Genomic DNA, 18,044 nt, shown 5'->3' on the forward strand with positions numbered 1-18,044 from the left:
ACTTCTTGATTTTTTTTTTTTTTTGGCAGACTATCTTCTTCTCCATCTCGTTTACCAACGTGTGCAGAAAACACAATTTACTAAATCACAAAACTTTCGTCTTAAGATTGTTGTTCCCGATACATAAAACGGGTAGTGAATTTAGTAAATTGGTTGAACAAATTAATTAGTGAAAATACGGAAAGATTAGCCGAGGCGAGTTGACTCTGTCCTTAAGACGAAATTTCCCCGCAACGGTGCTAACGGATTAATTAATGGAAATCGTCTCCCAAGATACAACGGCTAAACTTGGAATAGGAGCACTCCAAATCCCAAGTACGACGAACTGTACTTTGTGTAGAACTTTTCGAGAGAATCTGTGAAGGGTAGGCTTAATATGTAGTAGGCTTGTTTTTGGATTGAAGTGAGGAATTTTGGGAAAGTTATGGTCTATTTATAAGGTTCGAAAAGTAGTGTCCTTTGGAGCAAAAAGGTACCTTTTGTTTGAATGGTTGCACCATTTCGAGTTGAGCCAATTGGGAGTGGTTGCACCATTTCGAGTTGAGCCGAATGGTTTGCATTGGTTCGGCCGCACCAATTCAGACCAGTCAGACCAATCGAGATGGGCTTCGAGTAATAAGGGCCCAATGGGTTAAAAGCCCATGACCTAATGTTTTTGGCCCGTCCCAATATTTTGATATATATACAGCTCAGTACTTCTCTACTTTTCCATGTGAGATAACTCAAATCCCACTTTCCTTATATTTTGGACTAGTAATTTTTTCATTCACCACAAAATTGGTTCTAATCCAAAATTCATTTATATACTCAATTAGACCGTACAATAACATTGATAAAAAATTGTTCATGACTCAATTTTTAACCAATTTTCCCAACACTAATATCTCCGGCGAGTTCGCAAACCTGCAAATCTCAAAAATTCGGTGAAAACACCACCTTCTCCAGCTGCATGGATCTCCCCACACTGAACGCCTTCCTCCACTGGACGTACATCAATTCATCGGCCAACCCCACCCTCAGCATCGCCTTCATCGCACCTCCGGCGAGTCCCAACGGCTGGGTTGCGTGGGCCCTCAATCCCACCGGCACCGGCATGGTCGGAGCTCAAGCTCTCCTCGCCTTCAGAGACAGTACCGACGGCGGCTCCTCCGCCGTCGTGAAGACGTACAGCATCTCCTCGCGCAGCTCCATCACCGAGTCCCCGATATCGTACGAGGTTCTGAGCAAGCGGGCGGAGATTTCCGGCGGGACGGTGACGATATTCGCCACGCTGGTTCTGCCGCCGGGAGGAGGTGCGAGGTTGAATCAGGTCTGGCAGGTGGGCGCGGCGGTGAGGAACGGCGCGCCGGTGGCGCACGCCATGTCGCCGGAGAACTTGAGCTCGAAAGGAACCTTGCTGCTGGAAAGTACGGCGGCGAAGAATGGACACGCGCCGCCGCCGGAAGTTACTAGCGGCGGTGGTGGTGGTCCTCCACCAACTCCGGCGAAGCGGTACGTGAATGATAATGGTGGTTGTTCGATGATTTGTGTGAGTGGATTCTGGCTGTATGGAATATTGGTGCTACTGGGGGTAGTTTTGGGTTTTTAGATGGTTTGACTTTTTTTTTTTTTTTTTTAATTTTGACCTGCTATTTAATTTCACAATTTATCTTCATGAAAGAATAGATGGAAAACATTTTTTTTTGTGTTATCAAGATGTCTTGGTTTCAAATTTCATTTGTGTGGATTTGTCATTTACTTAGAAGGTATTTATAATTTGAATTAATTATATTGATACATTAGTGATAGTCAGCAACTCTAATGAAGAAATCAAATGAAACTTAATTTTAATTTCAAAATTTTAAATTATCGAATTCAAACATTTTTTAATTTATAATTATTTCTTGAATAAAATCATTTACATATCTAAAACGAAATTTTATTATACGAGATGTGCGGATGTCTTATAATAATTCAAACATGTTTAGTTCAATATAGATTGATATATTAAAGATTGACGTCAAATTATATTGGATGTTTCTCTTGTACGTATATATATACTGTTGTAATGTTCAATAATCAATTTTGAATTCAAACTTTTAACATTTTTATAAAGAAAAAATAATTCATAACGTGTTGGGGCTGAATATCTAACACGCAAGTGCACGTATCGCAAACAAGTAGTAAAAGTGGACTCGTGAGAGTCGGATGTCGATCCCACAGGGAATACTCAAATTATCTAATCCTAAGTACCAAATTCTAACAATTATGATTCTTATCCAGCCTACGCAAAGTTGTCAAATTTAATCAACTAAATAATTAAACTAATTATGAAAGCAATTAAACACGAGAAAATATCAATAAAAACGGACCTAGGATTTTATCTTCCCCCTATGCAAGAATTGCTCACCCAAAACCCCTCAATTATGAAATATATGATTCATGATTATTAACCCGATACACTAATTTACTCATAACCCGCTGTCGCGTGTATTATGAGTCTATTATTCATAAACGGTTCACTATATGTCTATGCAAACAAATTATGAATAAATCATTAACTAACAAGTCTCGTAAATGGCTATCTAAGGTGATATCTGTATGTCTACGACACCACATGCAATTGACACACTCATCCGGTGAAAACTACTCGAAGGTTCTTATACTTACCGTCTAATTATCAAAATAGCTCTGTCGAGTCAATCCCAATAATCACAAATAAAGCACATAAATTGATCAGGTCATGCACTAACAATCATAACAAGTAGAAGAAATAATCATAAAATTATAATTGCATAATCTCAAGAAAACGGGTTCACCATCCCCACATAGGGTTACAACAAAATCCTAGATTAAAAACTTAGCTACTCATGTTCTCTACGAAAAACATAATAAAAATATAAAAAGACATAGGTTAAGAAAAGATAGATAAAAGAAGAATTGTGATGAAGATTTGTCAATTCTCCGTCTTCGATTCTTCGTTCTCTCCCTCCCCTCGCTCCAAGGTTGTGTTCAAAAAGTCATCTAATTCGTGCTTGGTTTGGGCTTAAATAGATGTCCTAACTTGGTAGAAAAATTTAGGTTTCCTTGTGTGATTAAAAGTCCAAAATTGTCTCCAGCGTGTTTTGGAACGGCCGCGCGAGAATCAGTGCAATTCTCACACGGCCGCGCGAGAATCGCCGAAACCTTCTGCCCAACTTCTGCAGTTGGCACGGCCGTGCCAAAAATAGGCTAAATTTGGCACGGCCGCGCGGGCCAATTTTCAGCTTTTTTTGTTTTCTTCCGTTTTCGCCCGTTTTTGACTTTTTTTTGCTCGTTTCGTCCTTGGAACTTCCAAATCGTCAAGTTGTACCTAATATACAATAAACCACTCATTAAGCATCATTAAATCAATAAAAGTGTACAAAAATCCTCGTAAGAAAGTATACATTGAGTGTAAACTATACACTCAACATAACGCAATGAAGAATTTAGAAAATAAAACATGAATCAATGTAATTAATTACTATACAATACTTTATTTTGCATGGATTTCTGAATGCGAGTTTTATGTGGTGAAAATGCGTAGAAGACGAAATTTGTACGATTTTTTTTTTACAAAAGGTGAAATGGTTGAAACTCTATAAATAAAATGGAATGTCGTGAGAATAAATTGGTAGAGAGAGAGAGAGAGAGAGAGAGAGAGAGGGGGATTTTTTAGGGTATTTATAGGTAAAAAAAAAAGTAACTGAAAAATGAAAAAGATAAATAAAAGATGATAAGAAAAAAAAAATACTGAACCCGCCGGGTTGAAGTTCACCTAGATTGAAAACCGGAACCGTCCTAGGGTATGCAGGCGGATTGATGGGCACGTGCAATAAAATGAAGGATGGTAATCCGCACAGTGTCCTCAATGTGCGTCGCTTGCTAGGTATTTCATTAGTTTTACTGTCAGGTAACTTGTCCTCATCTTCGCGCATTCGCTAAACTTTCTCTGAGCAAGTCTGGAATCTCTAATGCTAGCCCGCTTGTATTTTGTCAATTTTTTTTTAGTGTCGGATGTAATTCCAAATATCAAATCACATCCCGATCCCGTATATTGAAAGACTTCTCTTCTTTGTCGTAGGTCACGAGCAAATGGATGAAATTAAATCAGATCGAATATCGAAATTTCCAATTTTTTTTTACATAATTCCAACTTCAATAAGAAAATCCGAAAATATCGGAAATCGATATGAAAAAAATTATTCCAAAACCGAATTTCTTCGAATAGGAACCAACCAAAATTGAAAATTTCATTCCAACTTTCACCTACTTATGTTGGGAATAATATTTGTGTTTTTTTTAACGAAGGAACCCACATCCAACTATATAAAACAATATTTATATTGTGATAATTAATAATCGATTATAGCCACTTAATTCCACCTACATAAGTCAATTTTGACTTGGTTACATCAGTCAATTTTGACTTGGTATATTATATTTAGTTCGATTCATTCTAGAAATCACTTTTAACATGCATTATAACTTATAAGGAAATTTACTCGTGCATGGTTCTTGTATATTGATTTCAGTGAATTAAGAAAATCAAATTGTTTCTACTTTTCAGCGCGCGGCGCCGCCGTTCACCGGCCGGCGGCGAATATTAGAGTCAAGTCCTAAAAAACAAAATATAGAGTAAGTAGAACAGAGTGTCCAACCACTTTATTCTCTTTCATTCCACGTGAACTATGTCGGTTTTGGACGAAAATAAATAAATTAAAATATTTGTCTATTTTTTTATTAATTAAAAATAAAAATAATAAACCATAGTTGTTTGATTGGTTGTAAATTAGTTGTTAAATTATTGATTGTGTGCAACCAAACCAATTCACTAAAAAAGAAGGTTTTGAACCATATGAAATATACCAAAAAGAAGAATGCTTTTGGAATATCATATGATTTATATTAAATTTTTTTTTTTTCCTATAAAGGCCTAACTAATCATGATAGTTAGAATAACAAACTCACACCACAAAAAGAAAATGGCATTAATGACACCCTACGTAGCACGGACAAGGAAACGGTGAGAGGGGAACCATGGAAACAAAGACGGGAAAACAATCACGTGGGCTGCATTATGCACGATAATTTGTGTTTCGAAGGTGTAAAATGCTATTCATTTGTTTTGAGGGTGCAAAGTGACAAAATTGTATATTTCAAGGGCGCATAGTGAAATTAAGACATTTTTTTAGCAATTATAAAAAAACACATGGGTATGAATGTGATGATAAGGTCATATCAAATTTCAGCTCCTTATTATAAATTAAGAAAAAACAAACCCAGCTACACCCGATGGAATACATGGAGTGATTTTAAATCGTAGATTTATACAAATAACTATCCACCAACCACACATATACATGAGTGTGTGTAATATTATGTGTAGATTTGTCGTTTTAAATAACTCCATGTATTTTACCGAATGCAGCATCTACAAAACCCTATTTCAGAACGCGTCGACGAATTTATGGTATGAATGGAAAAGGTCAATAAAAGTAAGCAGCTGAAATTTAATAGCATAATAGTTAAGGCGTTTACAAATCTTGTATGCCCAGTTTTCTTGGGCTACATACATTTAGTCAAGCACTATACATTTGCTTCCCCAAGTACAATGTAACATTGTAGTACATTTGTTGCCAAGTACAAAGTAATTAAATTCATAATGTAATCATTTGATGATTAATGTTTTGTAACGTACTCCTATTATTTTTAACAATTTAATTTTATATAAAAACAAAATTAACTATTTTTAGTTGAAAAAAACAAAAAAAATAATAGTAAACGAGTTTAACAAGTTGAATAATGAAGTTACGAACTGTGGTTTGAAATTAAATGCGAGCCCACTCTCAATTGAGTCTACCCAATTTTATTATTTAGTCCTCAAAAAATTCAAATTAATTCAAAAAAAATCCTACAAGTTTTTCTTTTTTTTTTCTTTTCCTATCTTCTAGTTTTGTAAAAAAAATAAAAAAAGTCATAATTTTTTTTCCGGGAACGTTGTCCCCGAACCCAAAATTTAAACTTACTTCTAGATCAATGATTGTTGTCATTAAAAAAAAAAAATCTATATTCGTCTCTTCCCTTCTAGTGAAAAATCATGGCTTCGCCACTGATTATCTGGTCAATATGGTAAATACGTAATAAAATCTTTCGATTTTAAATAAAACTTATAATTAAAAGAAAAAAAAGTATCAAACCTTATTTCCATAGTATAAAAGAACAAGTAAATATTTTTTTATACAAATTAGAATACTTAAAAAAGGTATCATGATAAATTGAATTAATTGTGTATTTTTTTTTTAGTTAATAGAATTATAGACCACATATTTAATAAGAAGAAATATAATTAATAATATAACATAAAGTCAAAAACCCGCTTAGCCCACGCTCTACTCTAAATAAAGTAATAAAATAATATTTAGGAAAAAAGTGTGAATAGCATCTTTCCAAATTCTCTATATAAACACCACCAAATATTATGTAAAATTCTCATTAATTAATTAAATAATTAAATTAGTCATGGCTTCTTCTTCTCTCCTCCTCCTCCTCATCGCCGCCGTATCTCTGCTAGTATCTCCGGCGATTTCACAAACATGCAAATCTCAGACATTCGGTACTCAGAGCAACACCACCTTCGCCAACTGTGTTGATCTCCCCACCCTGGGTGCCTTCCTCCACTACACCTACGACTCATCCGCCGCTCCCAACCCAACCCTAACCCTAGCCTTCGTCGCTCCTCCGGCGAGTCCCGACGGCTGGGTTGGGTGGGCACTCAATCCGACGGCCCCCGTCATGGCCGGAGCTCAAGCTCTCGTCGCCTTCAGAGAAGCCAACGGCTCCGCCGTGGTGAAGACGTACAATATCACATCTTACAGCTTCATCGCCGAGTCGCCGATCTTGTACCAGGTTCTGAGCAGGCGGGCGGAGTTCTCCGGCGGGGTTATGACGATATTCGCCACGCTGGAATTGCCGGCGGGTGTGGCGGAGTTGAACCAGGTCTGGCAGGTGGGTTCGTCGGTGAGGAATGGTGTCCCGGCGGTGCACGCTTTCGGCCCGGAGAATCTGAGTTCGACGGGCACTTTGCGGTTTGGAAGTACGGCGGCGCCGCCGACCGGCAGTACTGGTAACGGGGCACCAGCTCCGACGGGTAGTGGAGTGAACGCGCCGCCCCCACCTCCGACGAGGGAGAGCGGGAATGATACTGGAGGTAGTTCGATGATTTATGGAGGTGGGTTCCGGTTGTACGGAATTCTCGTGCTACTTGGATTGTTTTTTAGTCTTTAAATTTGTTTTTTAAACATTTAATTACTATTTTATTATCATGCTTTCTTATTTGAACTTTTATGATTTTATTTTTTTTGGGAGACAATTATTGTGATGATTCATGATTCTTGAATAAAATTTTTGATTTTATATATATATAGAGAGAGTAAATTTAGATATTTTAGTTATGTTTTAATCGACTGTAAATCTAACTTTGATTGATATTATCGAATCACCTGCAATTAATAAATCAAGTTCAAACACAATGTTAAAACTTCAACTCAACGAACGCTCCAAATCAGTTATCAATTGAAGATTACTAAAGTCTAGTAAATATTTATACATTTTTCTTTAGAAACATCGATAAAAACATATTAAAATAAGTAAATATTTATATTTTTATGATAAAAAGTTTGTATTATTATTTGGTATTGTAGTAACAAGTAGGAAAACAATATAAATTCTTATAACAATATGAAGAAGAAGAAAAATTTGGGGGGCAAAAGCACATATTTATATAATATTGTGGCAAAAATGTAATTAAAAAAATCACTTTCTTTTTCTTGGGAGGGGCGGCTGCCCCCAGCTCCCACATAGATACGCCACTGAAGTAAAGCGACAATTGCAAAAGTCTAGTCTAATAATTGGGACATTGAAAACATAATATAGGGTTGAAATACTTTTGGGTGTGTTATGTAGTAATTTGACTATATTAAGTTCAATTATGTCCGGAAAAGAGTGGGGAATTCAACCCAAACTAAGATTATATTTAGGATAAATTACACCTACATCCCTGAGATATGCTAAAATAATTTTAAGGTCCCTGCAGAATTGGTAATTACAGCCACACCCCTGAAATAATTACCGGAGCCAAAGTTTCATGTTTTGGAGACCGATGCGCACTATATTTGTTTCTTGTGGGGCCATTAATGCTAACATAGACGAAAATTTATAAAACTTATATAAAATAATATGGATTTAAGAAATGTTAGGAGAGCCATGTCATCCCCTAACTCTGCGTTGTCTCCACAGTTGTTTGAAACTAATAGTCTGTTAAAACCCTGACGAAATAACTTATTCAATATATTATTCTTTTAGCGTTAGGGTGATTGTAATAATGTTTTAGAGGGTGATTGTAATTACCGATACTACATGGACCTTCAAGTTATTTTAGCATTCTTCAGGGGTGTATGTATAATTAAATTCAGTTAACGGATTATATTATAATAATGTTATTGCCTTGGTCCATATTCTATTGCAATTCTCCTCTTCCCTTAACTTGTATCATATCAAATTTCAGCCCCACTATTTCAACACGTGTTGACTGATTTCATGTCCGAATGAAAATGCTAAAATTTGATAGCATAACAGCTAATGTGCTTATAAGTTCCGTTTGGCTAAGTTATTATTTTAAAGAACGAATAAACACTTACATCTAATAAGTTATTTTAAGAGGTGATAAGCTGTTACATTATTTTTTTGAATTAATTTAAAAAAAACTTATTTGCTCTTCAGCAGTTATTTTTTGAACATTTAAGATTCTTTATAAAAAAATATGAAACAATTTGAAAGAGAGCTTTCAAGCTCTTAAACAACGTATAAGCTCTTTTTAACAACTTATAGATTTAAGTTTAGACAAGCAGCCTCTAAGTCTTCTATTCCCAAATTTCTAGGGCTACATAGTACTAGTACATTTAATTTGTTGCCCCAATAATTAGTACAAAGTAAATTGAAGCCATATTAAAAACGTCACTGAACAATCATATTATTAATAAAACTGGTCTTCCAAAGTGATCGTTGAAGAGATTTGTAAATTGAGGATTTTTTTGTCGAAGTGGAGGTTCAAATTTTGATCCAGAAGCTATTAAAAATTTTCCCACATTTTTTTGACTTATTGCGAGATTATACAATTTTCATTTACGATTCGATTACCTTTTATAAATTAAATCAAAACTATCTCTCTCTTTTTTTTTTCATTTTAACATCTTAGTTGAAATAAAATCAAACAAAAAATATAAAATTCATATAAATAAAAATACTGGATTGAACAAGAAATTAAAGTTTAGTAAAATATTTTCCTTCAAACTTCTTAATATCTTTCAATGATCCAATAAAAACGAGACGTACTATTCTCATCTTCAAAATATCTTATTTTACCACAAAATTAAATATATTTTCTATTTTATCCCTTTCTTCTTCTTTCACATATATGTACAAATTCATAAACCGTCCACCTCTAAACAAATTAAAATATTTATAAAAAAATTCATCATTTTTCACTGGAATATTTACCACAAAATCTCACCCTGTCCACCTCAAGTGAACAATGCTTTTATCAGAGAAAAACATATCGAAAGGTCAAAAAGAGCAGAAATTTCATGTTCTTGGAGAAATAAATTAAGAGTGATTATACACTAGGCCAAAATGATCGACTGGCGACGAAATTTGGCGACGAAAATGTATATTTGGCGACGATTTTTCGAGATTTGCGACGAAAGTTTTTCGTCGCCAAATCCGACAAAAAACGTGGCCAAACGCCCCGTCACAAGGTTTGCGACGCCAGGTTTGGCGACGAATCACATAAATCGTCGCCAAATTCGTATTTTCCAAAAAAAAAATGTTTATTTTAATGTTCGTGACTGATCTTATACTTTCGTCGCTTAAAAGTTGCGACGAACAACTAATAAGTCGCAACCGTTGGCGACGATTTATCTTTTCGTTGCCACATTAAGCGACGTTGTGGTGATGATTTCGTCGCTACGTTTGCGAAAATGTTTGCGACTAATAACCGTTTTCGTCGCAAGTCCAAAGACTTATTTGCGACGATTTACTTATGTGATTCGTCGCTAGATACTACTGCTTCTGTTTGCGACTATTGTGTATTTTAGTCGCAAAGTTTTTTTTTTATATATATAAATTCTGGTTCATTTATATTTTCAATTGACAAATTCAACATGTATTCAGCAGTTGTACAAAAAAAAGAAAAAAACACTTATATCAAAAATATTAAAACCAATTATATGGATTAAATATCAAGCTAGGTAGCACAAAACATAAAATAAAAAAGTACATAAAAACTTAAAAGCATATAATGTAGTGTTTCAAACTTTAATTCAAAAATAAAACAAAGTTCATCCCTTTTTATACTCCACCGTCATTGGAAGGAGTCGATGTCGAGGCTTGTAGTCCAAAACGGCCGACCAAGGTGTTCACAATTTCTCGGGTTTCTTTCAATTCCGCTTCCAATCTTTTCATTTTTTCATGTTTAAGTTGCATTTGCTCTTTCATTAACTTTATTTCCATCTGCACCTCCCGGCGGAATTGAAGAAAATCTCGACTTTGAATTTCTTGTGGTGGTTGCAATCTAAATTCCAAGCCCTTTGCTTTTTCCGAGCACTTTTTCTATCGCAGTTGAGTTGGCCGTGCTTTCGTCACTCCCGTCATGCATTGTCTCATCGTAGACCTGAACTTCCTCCAAAATTGGTTAGTTTGGCTTAATATAATTTCGTTTTCTAAAAAAAAAGTTACATAATCTATAGATCATCTGATATGGAAATTTAATATCTTATAGTAAATATTTCATTGCACAGAAAAAAAAAAAAAACAGAAATAACTTGGAACACGGGAGGATTAAGCGAATATAAGGAAATAATGATATATTAAAAATTCGAGGGGTATTTATGATATTTTATATATTTTTTTGTGGTAAATTGAGATACTTCAACATCACTCATAAAAAAACATGCATACAAATCAATATAAACCATGATAACATGATATTTAGTCGACAAGTTATTGAGATACCAAACATCAAACAAAATCCTAATATTTAGTTAATCATAATTAACATGTGACTAACGAATTGCAATCTAATTAGATATCTCGATAATGTGAGAAAGAATCCAAATAATTAAACAATTCAAACTTAATCAAATACTAATAATTAGAACCATTCCCAATTCCACTAGGACACAACATACAACTCTATATATATAAACACTACTCGATCATCCTCCACCATGCATTAATAATCACAAACCCTAGTTAGTACACATGGCTTCCTCTCTACGTTATTTCCCTTCTTCTCTTCTCCTCCTCATCGCCGCCGTATCTCTGCTAGCATCTCCGGCGACTTCTCAAACATGCAAATCTCAGACATTCGGCACCACCACCTTCGCCAACTGTGCGGATCTCCCCGCCCTGGGCGCCTTCCTCCACTACACCTACGACTCATCCGCCGCTCCCTATCCAACCCTAACCCTAGCCTTCGTCGCTCCTCCGGCGAGCCCCGACGGCTGGGTTGCGTGGGCACTCAACCCGAGGGGCTCCGGCATGGTTGGCTCTCAAGCTCTCGTCGCCTTCAGAGAAACCAGCGGCTCCGTCGTGGTGAAGACGTACAATATCACCTCGTACCTCTCCATCGCCGAGTCACCGATCTCGTACGAGGTTCTGAGCAAGCGGGCCGAGTTTTCCGACGGGGTTATGACGATATTCGCCACTCTGAGATTGCCGGCGGCGAAGGGTGCCGTGGAGCTGAACCAGGTCTGGCAGGTTGGCGCGTCCGTGAGGAATGGTGTCCCGGCGGCGCACGCTTTCGGTTCGGATAATTTCATCTCCACAGGCACTTTGCGGTTGGAAAGTACGGCGGTGGCGGCTCCGCCGAGGGCGAGTACTGGTAGCACGGCTCCACCTCCGGCGAGGAGTAACAGGAACGTGGCCCCATCTCCGGCGAGAAGTAGCGAGAACGTGGCCCCATCTCCGGCGAGAAGTAGCGGGAAGGTCGCCCCATCTCCGGCGGGAAGTAGCGGGAACGTGGCCCCACCTCCGACGAGGAGTAGTGGGACTGTGCCGCCCCCACCTCTGGCGAGTAGTAGAGTGAACGCGCCGCCCCCAGCTCCGATGAGAGAGAGCGGGAATGATAGTTCGTGTTCGATGATTTATGGAGGTGGGTTCCGGTTGTACGGAATTCTTGTGCTACTTGGAGTTTTTTTTAGTTTTTAGATTGTTTTTTAATTTTTTAGTCATTTAATTACTATTTTATATTAGGCTTTGCTTTTTTTTTTTTTATTATTGGGAATTATTTTGGTAGATGATTTTTTAATAAAATTTTGGGTTTTATATATTATATTAGAAAGTTATTCACTTGAGATTATTTCAAACAAAGTTAATTCAGAGACCTAAGATGAAAATTCAAATTAAATGATCTATATTTTATATTAAATAATTCTAAAATATAATTTATGTAATATCTCACAAGTCACAACTCATTTAATAGAACAACAAATTAAATAGATGAAAATATGCCTTTAGATTGTAACTTTAATGTTGATAGAATATATAAACCATGGATCAAGATAAAAAGTATTATAATTAGGTTCTTGAATGCTCATTAGAAAATATATAAAACTATGTATAATATATATATTATATAATATGTAATAATGTTTGTATGATTAAATTACAAATATTTATTTTCTATTTTTAAACTAAATTTTTAAAATTATTAATAGAAGAAAAACCCTTTTTTCTTAATAAAACAATAAACTTTTTGTATACATATATTATGAAAAATTAGGCTCCGGTATGGAATCGGAAAGAAAATTTTGAATTTTGATAAAATTATTTACGATTTTGAAATAATATTTTTCATTATGAATCCCGAAAGTTCCAATAATTTTTGTTATTATGAATTTTATACTATAAGAGACTAAAAAAAATAGAAACCTCGAATTTTTCCGAGATTCTGATCCAAATATTTCCACTTTTGATCGGAGGTGCACCTAATTCAAATTCATAACAATTTGGGTAAATTACAATCACCCCCTGAGGTATGGTCATTTACGAGGAAATCCTTCTTGTTTGGATAATTACGTCTATCCCTCAACTATGATTTTTTTCTTACACCTCCACTCTTATGGTGTCAAATTCAACATAATCATCTAGACTTCGTGGATTGTGCTATAGTTTGTACTCATTTTGTGTAAAATACAGTTTCTGATGCAGTACAATCTGATATATACAAGCCAAAAAACACATATTGTAATCATATTGCTTCAAAATGTGGAGTTCGAATGGGATAAAACGGGTACAAAAGTGATAATATTTCATATAATCTCGAAGATTCAACTAAATTTGAAACCGCACAGGTGGACGTGTAAGAAAATTTATAGTTGAGTGGTGGTTATAGTTATCCAAACAGGAGGGGGTTTTCCGTAAATTGACTATACCTCGGGGTGGTTGTAATTTACCCTAACAATTTTAACAGTATACATATTTTGTGTTATTTTACTTGCATACAACAAAAAAAAAAAAATACACCCATACTCTTTTATTCGATCATTTATTAACTGAAATGCTAAATTCCACATTAATTATACCAAATCCTGCACACAATTGAAAATATTTATCTCTCTAAAATCTTCTCTACTCCTCTACCGTTCTTCTTTTCCCTAACTTTTTCACAAAATCACACACTAAAAACGTCCCTAGCATTCCAAGTCCGAATTTGAGAAAAATCTTCAGGTGTCCAAACTGAAATAAAATTGGAATTCGAGAAAAAACAAATCGAATTGATATGAATTTGAATAATTAAAAAGGCTTAATGAAATTAAATAAATATTAATAAAATTGAACTCATTTTTTATGATTATTCACGTAATTAAGTAATGAATTTTGGGTGACTTTGATAAAATTATTTTAGAGAGAAGTTAGAAAAAATATAAGTAGAGAGAATTATTTTTTAATTTATGTGTGGGATTTAGTAAATTTTAATATGGGATTAAACACACCCCTTTCATTAAATGCCAAGTAATTTTTTTTTACAACTTATAGGTATTTTTGGCAATTTAATCTAACACATGTACTGACTAATAGTCTAATACAATAAACCCAACATTATTTCGTCAAGCTCCACATATTCATGGGGGCCAAAAATGTAGTTCACTAGAATAAGCTAATGAATTCACACAACACATTGCAAATGAAGGGCCAAGATCTCTTTGATCATGGTGAAAGAGATTGGTTCTTCGACTTTCTCCTCCGTACGACTACGGTCCACGTGATTGCTTCCAACAACACCGCAACGCCTCCGACAATTCCGATAACAATAATATATGCATTTTCCCATTTGGGTTCGGGCTTTAATATGTCGAAGCCTTTGAAGACGTTGATGATGGAGAGGATTAGAACCGAGTATCCGACTCCGTGGTGGTATATGTTCCAATACAATCGGTACTTGTGGTCCTTTTTCGGTCTCAATAGTAATGCAAATACCTACATATGAAAACACAATTTATAAAGGGCTGAAAATCAGACCAAACTATTTGATGTTTGACGCTTGAGGTTTATGTGTGAAATCGGATAGATCGAATTGGAAACTATATTCCACTTTCGTTCCAAAAGGTAAAAAAAAAATCGAAGTATCGGGTATCGGAATGGAAAACATATTTAAAAACGATCGGATTGGAATCGGCAGAATTAAGAGACTCGATTTTTGTTTTGTATTGTAAGATACATAATAATAATGATATTTAATAAATGTAAAATTCGAAAAAAAAAAGAAGCAGAATTTTTGAAAAATAAAATTGGAGTAGGTATTGGGTCATATATATTCCAATCACAATTCAAAAAAATTGAAGGAAAAAGGGGAATCGGAATTTTTGTAATTCGGAATGAAAAATATTGTTTCAAAAAAGAAAATATATATATGCTGATCAACATCGGCGGAAGTTTAATTCAGTTAAAATTCATTCAAGCTCGACTCGAATAATTGCGAAATTAAGTCCAAACACATTTTTCGAAAATCGATCAATAAAATTTCAAACAAGCTCCAACAATAAGAATATACATGAAAAAAGAAAATATTTACCTGCAAAGTCGATAGAACAAAGAGGGCGATGCCAATATTGCGATGGTACGAATAAGTAACGCCTTTGGATTCACTACCGAGCTTTAGACCGGTCGCCCAGCCAGCCACACCGATGGCGTATGCAGAAACTTGGCACGAAACGTGTAGATAAAACCATGCCGGATCGGCCGATGGAAATGTTCTCAAGTATCTTGCCATTACTATTCCAATTGGAAACATTATACCCCAGCTCACTACATTTAGTATCCCATGAATCTGAACACAAATAATTATCAAATTTATATTATATTACTAGCTACTACATTTATTTCAATATCAAGAACTGGTAAATCAATCGATTGTATTTTTTCCGAATTGATAGCTTGGCGACAAGGCCATTGTAATTTGTTGGGATTAATTAACTAGGAATGTAAATCGGACCGTCAGGTCGGATAGTTCTAATTCCGTTCCAAAAAAAACAGAAAAATTTGAAAATCTGAAAATGGAATGAAAAAACTTGTTTCAAAATCGAAAAATTTTGGATCGAAATCGGCGGAATTCGGAAAGTTCAAATTTTGGTCACCTTAAATATAAAATACATAATAATATTGGTACTTGAAGTATAATATCCAGAAGAAAAAAAAATCGGAATTTTTGGAATTATTTTCTGAACTTAAATCATATCGGAAATCGGAATCTCATATAAATCTCAATTACTCTAACAAATAATAACAAGAAATATTAACTAGAAAAAAAAGATAGGGGAAAAAAAAAAATAGAAAAAAAAGGAGAAACTCACATTCCTCTTGTTGGTTTTAGAATCACCACCGGCAGCACCATTGCTCTGTCCTCTCAACAAATCAAGCCTACCTTTGGCTTCCATATTCCCCGCCTTAAACTCGTGCTTATCTGGCACCCCTCCCGTTACAGAGGGGCCCACCTGCCACACGTGGTTCACCGCCGTCAACCCCTTCTCCGGCAAAACCAGGGTGGCGAACAGCCTCATAACCCCACCGGAATATTCCGCCGACGACTCCTTCACCTCGTACCAAACCCTAGACTCCTTCAACGGTCCGTAACCCGACACGTTGTACGTCTTAACGGCCATCCCGCCCCTCGAATCCCGGAACGCGGCGAGTGCCTGCGCCCCCACCATGCCGGTGCTTGTCGGGTTGATGGACCACGAAATCCATCCGTCGGGTCGGGTCGGGGCGGCGACGAAGGCGATGGATAGGGTCGATTCGGATTGGTCGTACGACCAGTGGAGGTACGAATCGAGTGCGGGGAGATCGGTGCAGAAAGTGTACACCTTGTCCCGGCCGGTGAACGTCTGTGACGCACACGTGGCCGACTGTGACGGTGAGAATAGCGAAACTGCTGTCAGCAGGAGCACGGCGGCCACGAGGTGGGAGGAGGAGGAAGACGACGCCATTGACGGAGGTGGAGAATTCTCCGACGTATATATATAGAATTTATTTTGACTGTAAGGTTATGTTTGGTAGGGAGTGAAATTAGGAAAGAGATTTTGGGGTGGAATCTTTTACTAATTAGTATTAATTTGTATTAATTAGGATTATTAGTATTTAAATTCACCCCAACTAATTACATTTATTATAAAATAAAATTTGAAAATTGGTTGTGATTTTTTTAGTTCAAAAATTGGAATCGACTATAAAAACAATATCTCAATTTCATGGACAATCAAATTAAATTAATTAATGGTACATTACAATGAGTATATTTGAGTTTGTGGCTATCCTATCCATTTTATTTGACTCGAATTTAATTAATTATGAATCTGCTAGATTGTGTTATATCATTGTCTCGGGTGGTATGAATATTGCGTAATGTTCTATCTAAATTATTTTGATCACACTTTCTCACATGAATTCTGATTGTACTGATTTAAGTTGTTGTTGTGCGAACACATATCGGGTAATCGTAGATCTACACATAATCACATACAATCATGTGTAATGTAGTTAGTGAGTGGTTTATTTGAAATCCACCAGGTGTAAATAATCAGGTGTAACGTCTAACTTCCCAGTGATACTAGTAGTGTCTAGTTATGCTCAGCCCCTACTTGTTGATGGAAGTGAGTACGGACGGACAACGTCGCTGGTTTCATGTTGCCGGTGCTCGTTGGATAGTTTCGTTCGGACCCTATCGGTGATGGATATTGACGAATTTATGTGATGAAACGTAGAAGGCAAATTACGACCACCCCTGAGTTATGGTCAAATTATGAAAACCCCCCTCATGTTTGGGTAATTACAGTCACCCCTTATCTATGTATTATCTTACGAAAAGACCCATGTAGAGGTAAATTTAGAAATGTTAATTTGGTAAAATCGAACCGAAATTTCGGTACGCCAACATTTCATACTGTTTACCGAACTAAATATATGATTTGGATCGGTAAATAACTGAATTGCATAAATTTTATGTAAAAATATTTAAAAGGAGAGTGTGACTGTAATTACCCAAAAAAGAGGGTTTTTTCTTCATAATTTTGTCATACCTCAAGGGTGGCCGTAATTTGCCCAAACATATAATATGGAGGTGGCGGATATATGCAAGCTCATTTTTTTATTAGTTCAAACCCATATAAATGAGTTTATTAGTTCAAGCTCGTAAATTAATCTAATTTTATTACATCAAGACCAAATATGACGAATATACCCCTATCCACAATTAATACCCAAATACAAACAAACACTATTTTTAATTTGTTCGAGACCAAAAAATCAAAAAAAAAAAAAAAAAAAAAACTCACGATTGCCGCAAGACTACCGCGGCCAGACGGCCCGGCGCCGACCAGCGAGACAATTCCACCGCATCGGCGACGACTAGCTACCCACCCACCGCACCACCACCATCGCACCATCACCACCTTTTTACGAAACTTTTGTTTGTAAATCCGAAAAAATTA

At 36.0% G+C, this 18,044-nt stretch overlaps 4 protein-coding genes across 4 annotated transcripts; 3 read left to right on the plus strand and 1 right to left on the minus strand.

The window, feature by feature from the left end:
• The first annotated feature begins 883 nt into the window (after nucleotides 1-883).
• LOC105954394 (auxin-induced in root cultures protein 12) lies at nucleotides 884-1,616 on the plus strand. The gene has a single exon (XM_012978063.2). It carries the CDS (start codon nucleotides 950-952, stop codon nucleotides 1,586-1,588), a length of 639 nt encoding a protein of 212 aa, XP_012833517.2. The 5' UTR covers nucleotides 884-949; the 3' UTR covers nucleotides 1,589-1,616.
• A 4,861-nt stretch (nucleotides 1,617-6,477) lies between these two features.
• LOC105954438 (auxin-induced in root cultures protein 12) lies at nucleotides 6,478-7,420 on the plus strand. Its single transcript, XM_012978109.2, has one exon. The coding sequence runs from the start codon at nucleotides 6,523-6,525 to the stop codon at nucleotides 7,285-7,287; it is 765 nt and encodes a 254-aa protein (XP_012833563.2). The 5' UTR covers nucleotides 6,478-6,522; the 3' UTR covers nucleotides 7,288-7,420.
• Nucleotides 7,421-11,304: 3,884 nt separating this feature from the next.
• LOC105954437 (auxin-induced in root cultures protein 12) lies at nucleotides 11,305-12,267 on the plus strand. Its single transcript, XM_012978108.2, has one exon. It carries the CDS (start codon nucleotides 11,320-11,322, stop codon nucleotides 12,265-12,267), a length of 948 nt encoding a protein of 315 aa, XP_012833562.2. The 5' UTR covers nucleotides 11,305-11,319.
• A 1,775-nt stretch (nucleotides 12,268-14,042) lies between these two features.
• On the minus strand, nucleotides 14,043-16,563 carry LOC105954439 (cytochrome b561 and DOMON domain-containing protein At3g25290). Its single transcript, XM_012978110.2, has 3 exons — nucleotides 15,912-16,563; nucleotides 15,134-15,388; nucleotides 14,043-14,538 (listed from the first exon to the last, which is right to left on the minus strand). Exons 1-3 carry the CDS (start codon nucleotides 16,542-16,544, stop codon nucleotides 14,269-14,271), a joined length of 1,158 nt encoding a protein of 385 aa, XP_012833564.2. The 5' UTR covers nucleotides 16,545-16,563; the 3' UTR covers nucleotides 14,043-14,268.
• Nucleotides 16,564-18,044: the final 1,481 nt, after the last annotated feature.

Source organism: Erythranthe guttata, chromosome 14 (assembly GCF_056151865.1).
Source record: "Erythranthe guttata isolate IM_541 chromosome 14, IM_541, whole genome shotgun sequence".
Classification (NCBI taxonomy): Eukaryota; Viridiplantae; Streptophyta; class Magnoliopsida; order Lamiales; family Phrymaceae; genus Erythranthe; species Erythranthe guttata.

Excerpts from the sequence above, each read along its gene's own strand:
- LOC105954394 (XM_012978063.2), top strand. The coding sequence starts at position 950 with ATGGATCTCCCCACACTGAACGCCTTCCTCCACTGGACGTACATCAAT.
- LOC105954438 (XM_012978109.2), top strand. The coding sequence starts at position 6,523 with ATGGCTTCTTCTTCTCTCCTCCTCCTCCTCATCGCCGCCGTATCTCTG.
- LOC105954437 (XM_012978108.2), top strand. The coding sequence starts at position 11,320 with ATGGCTTCCTCTCTACGTTATTTCCCTTCTTCTCTTCTCCTCCTCATC.
- LOC105954439 (XM_012978110.2), bottom strand. The coding sequence starts at position 16,544 with ATGGCGTCGTCTTCCTCCTCCTCCCACCTCGTGGCCGCCGTGCTCCTG. Across the intron at positions 15,389-15,911 it reads CTAAAACCAACAAGAGGAAT|ATTCATGGGATACTAAATGT; the intron begins GTGAGTTTCTCC and ends ATTTGTGTTCAG. Across the intron at positions 14,539-15,133 it reads TTGTTCTATCGACTTTGCAG|GTATTTGCATTACTATTGAG; the intron begins GTAAATATTTTC and ends TTTCATATGTAG.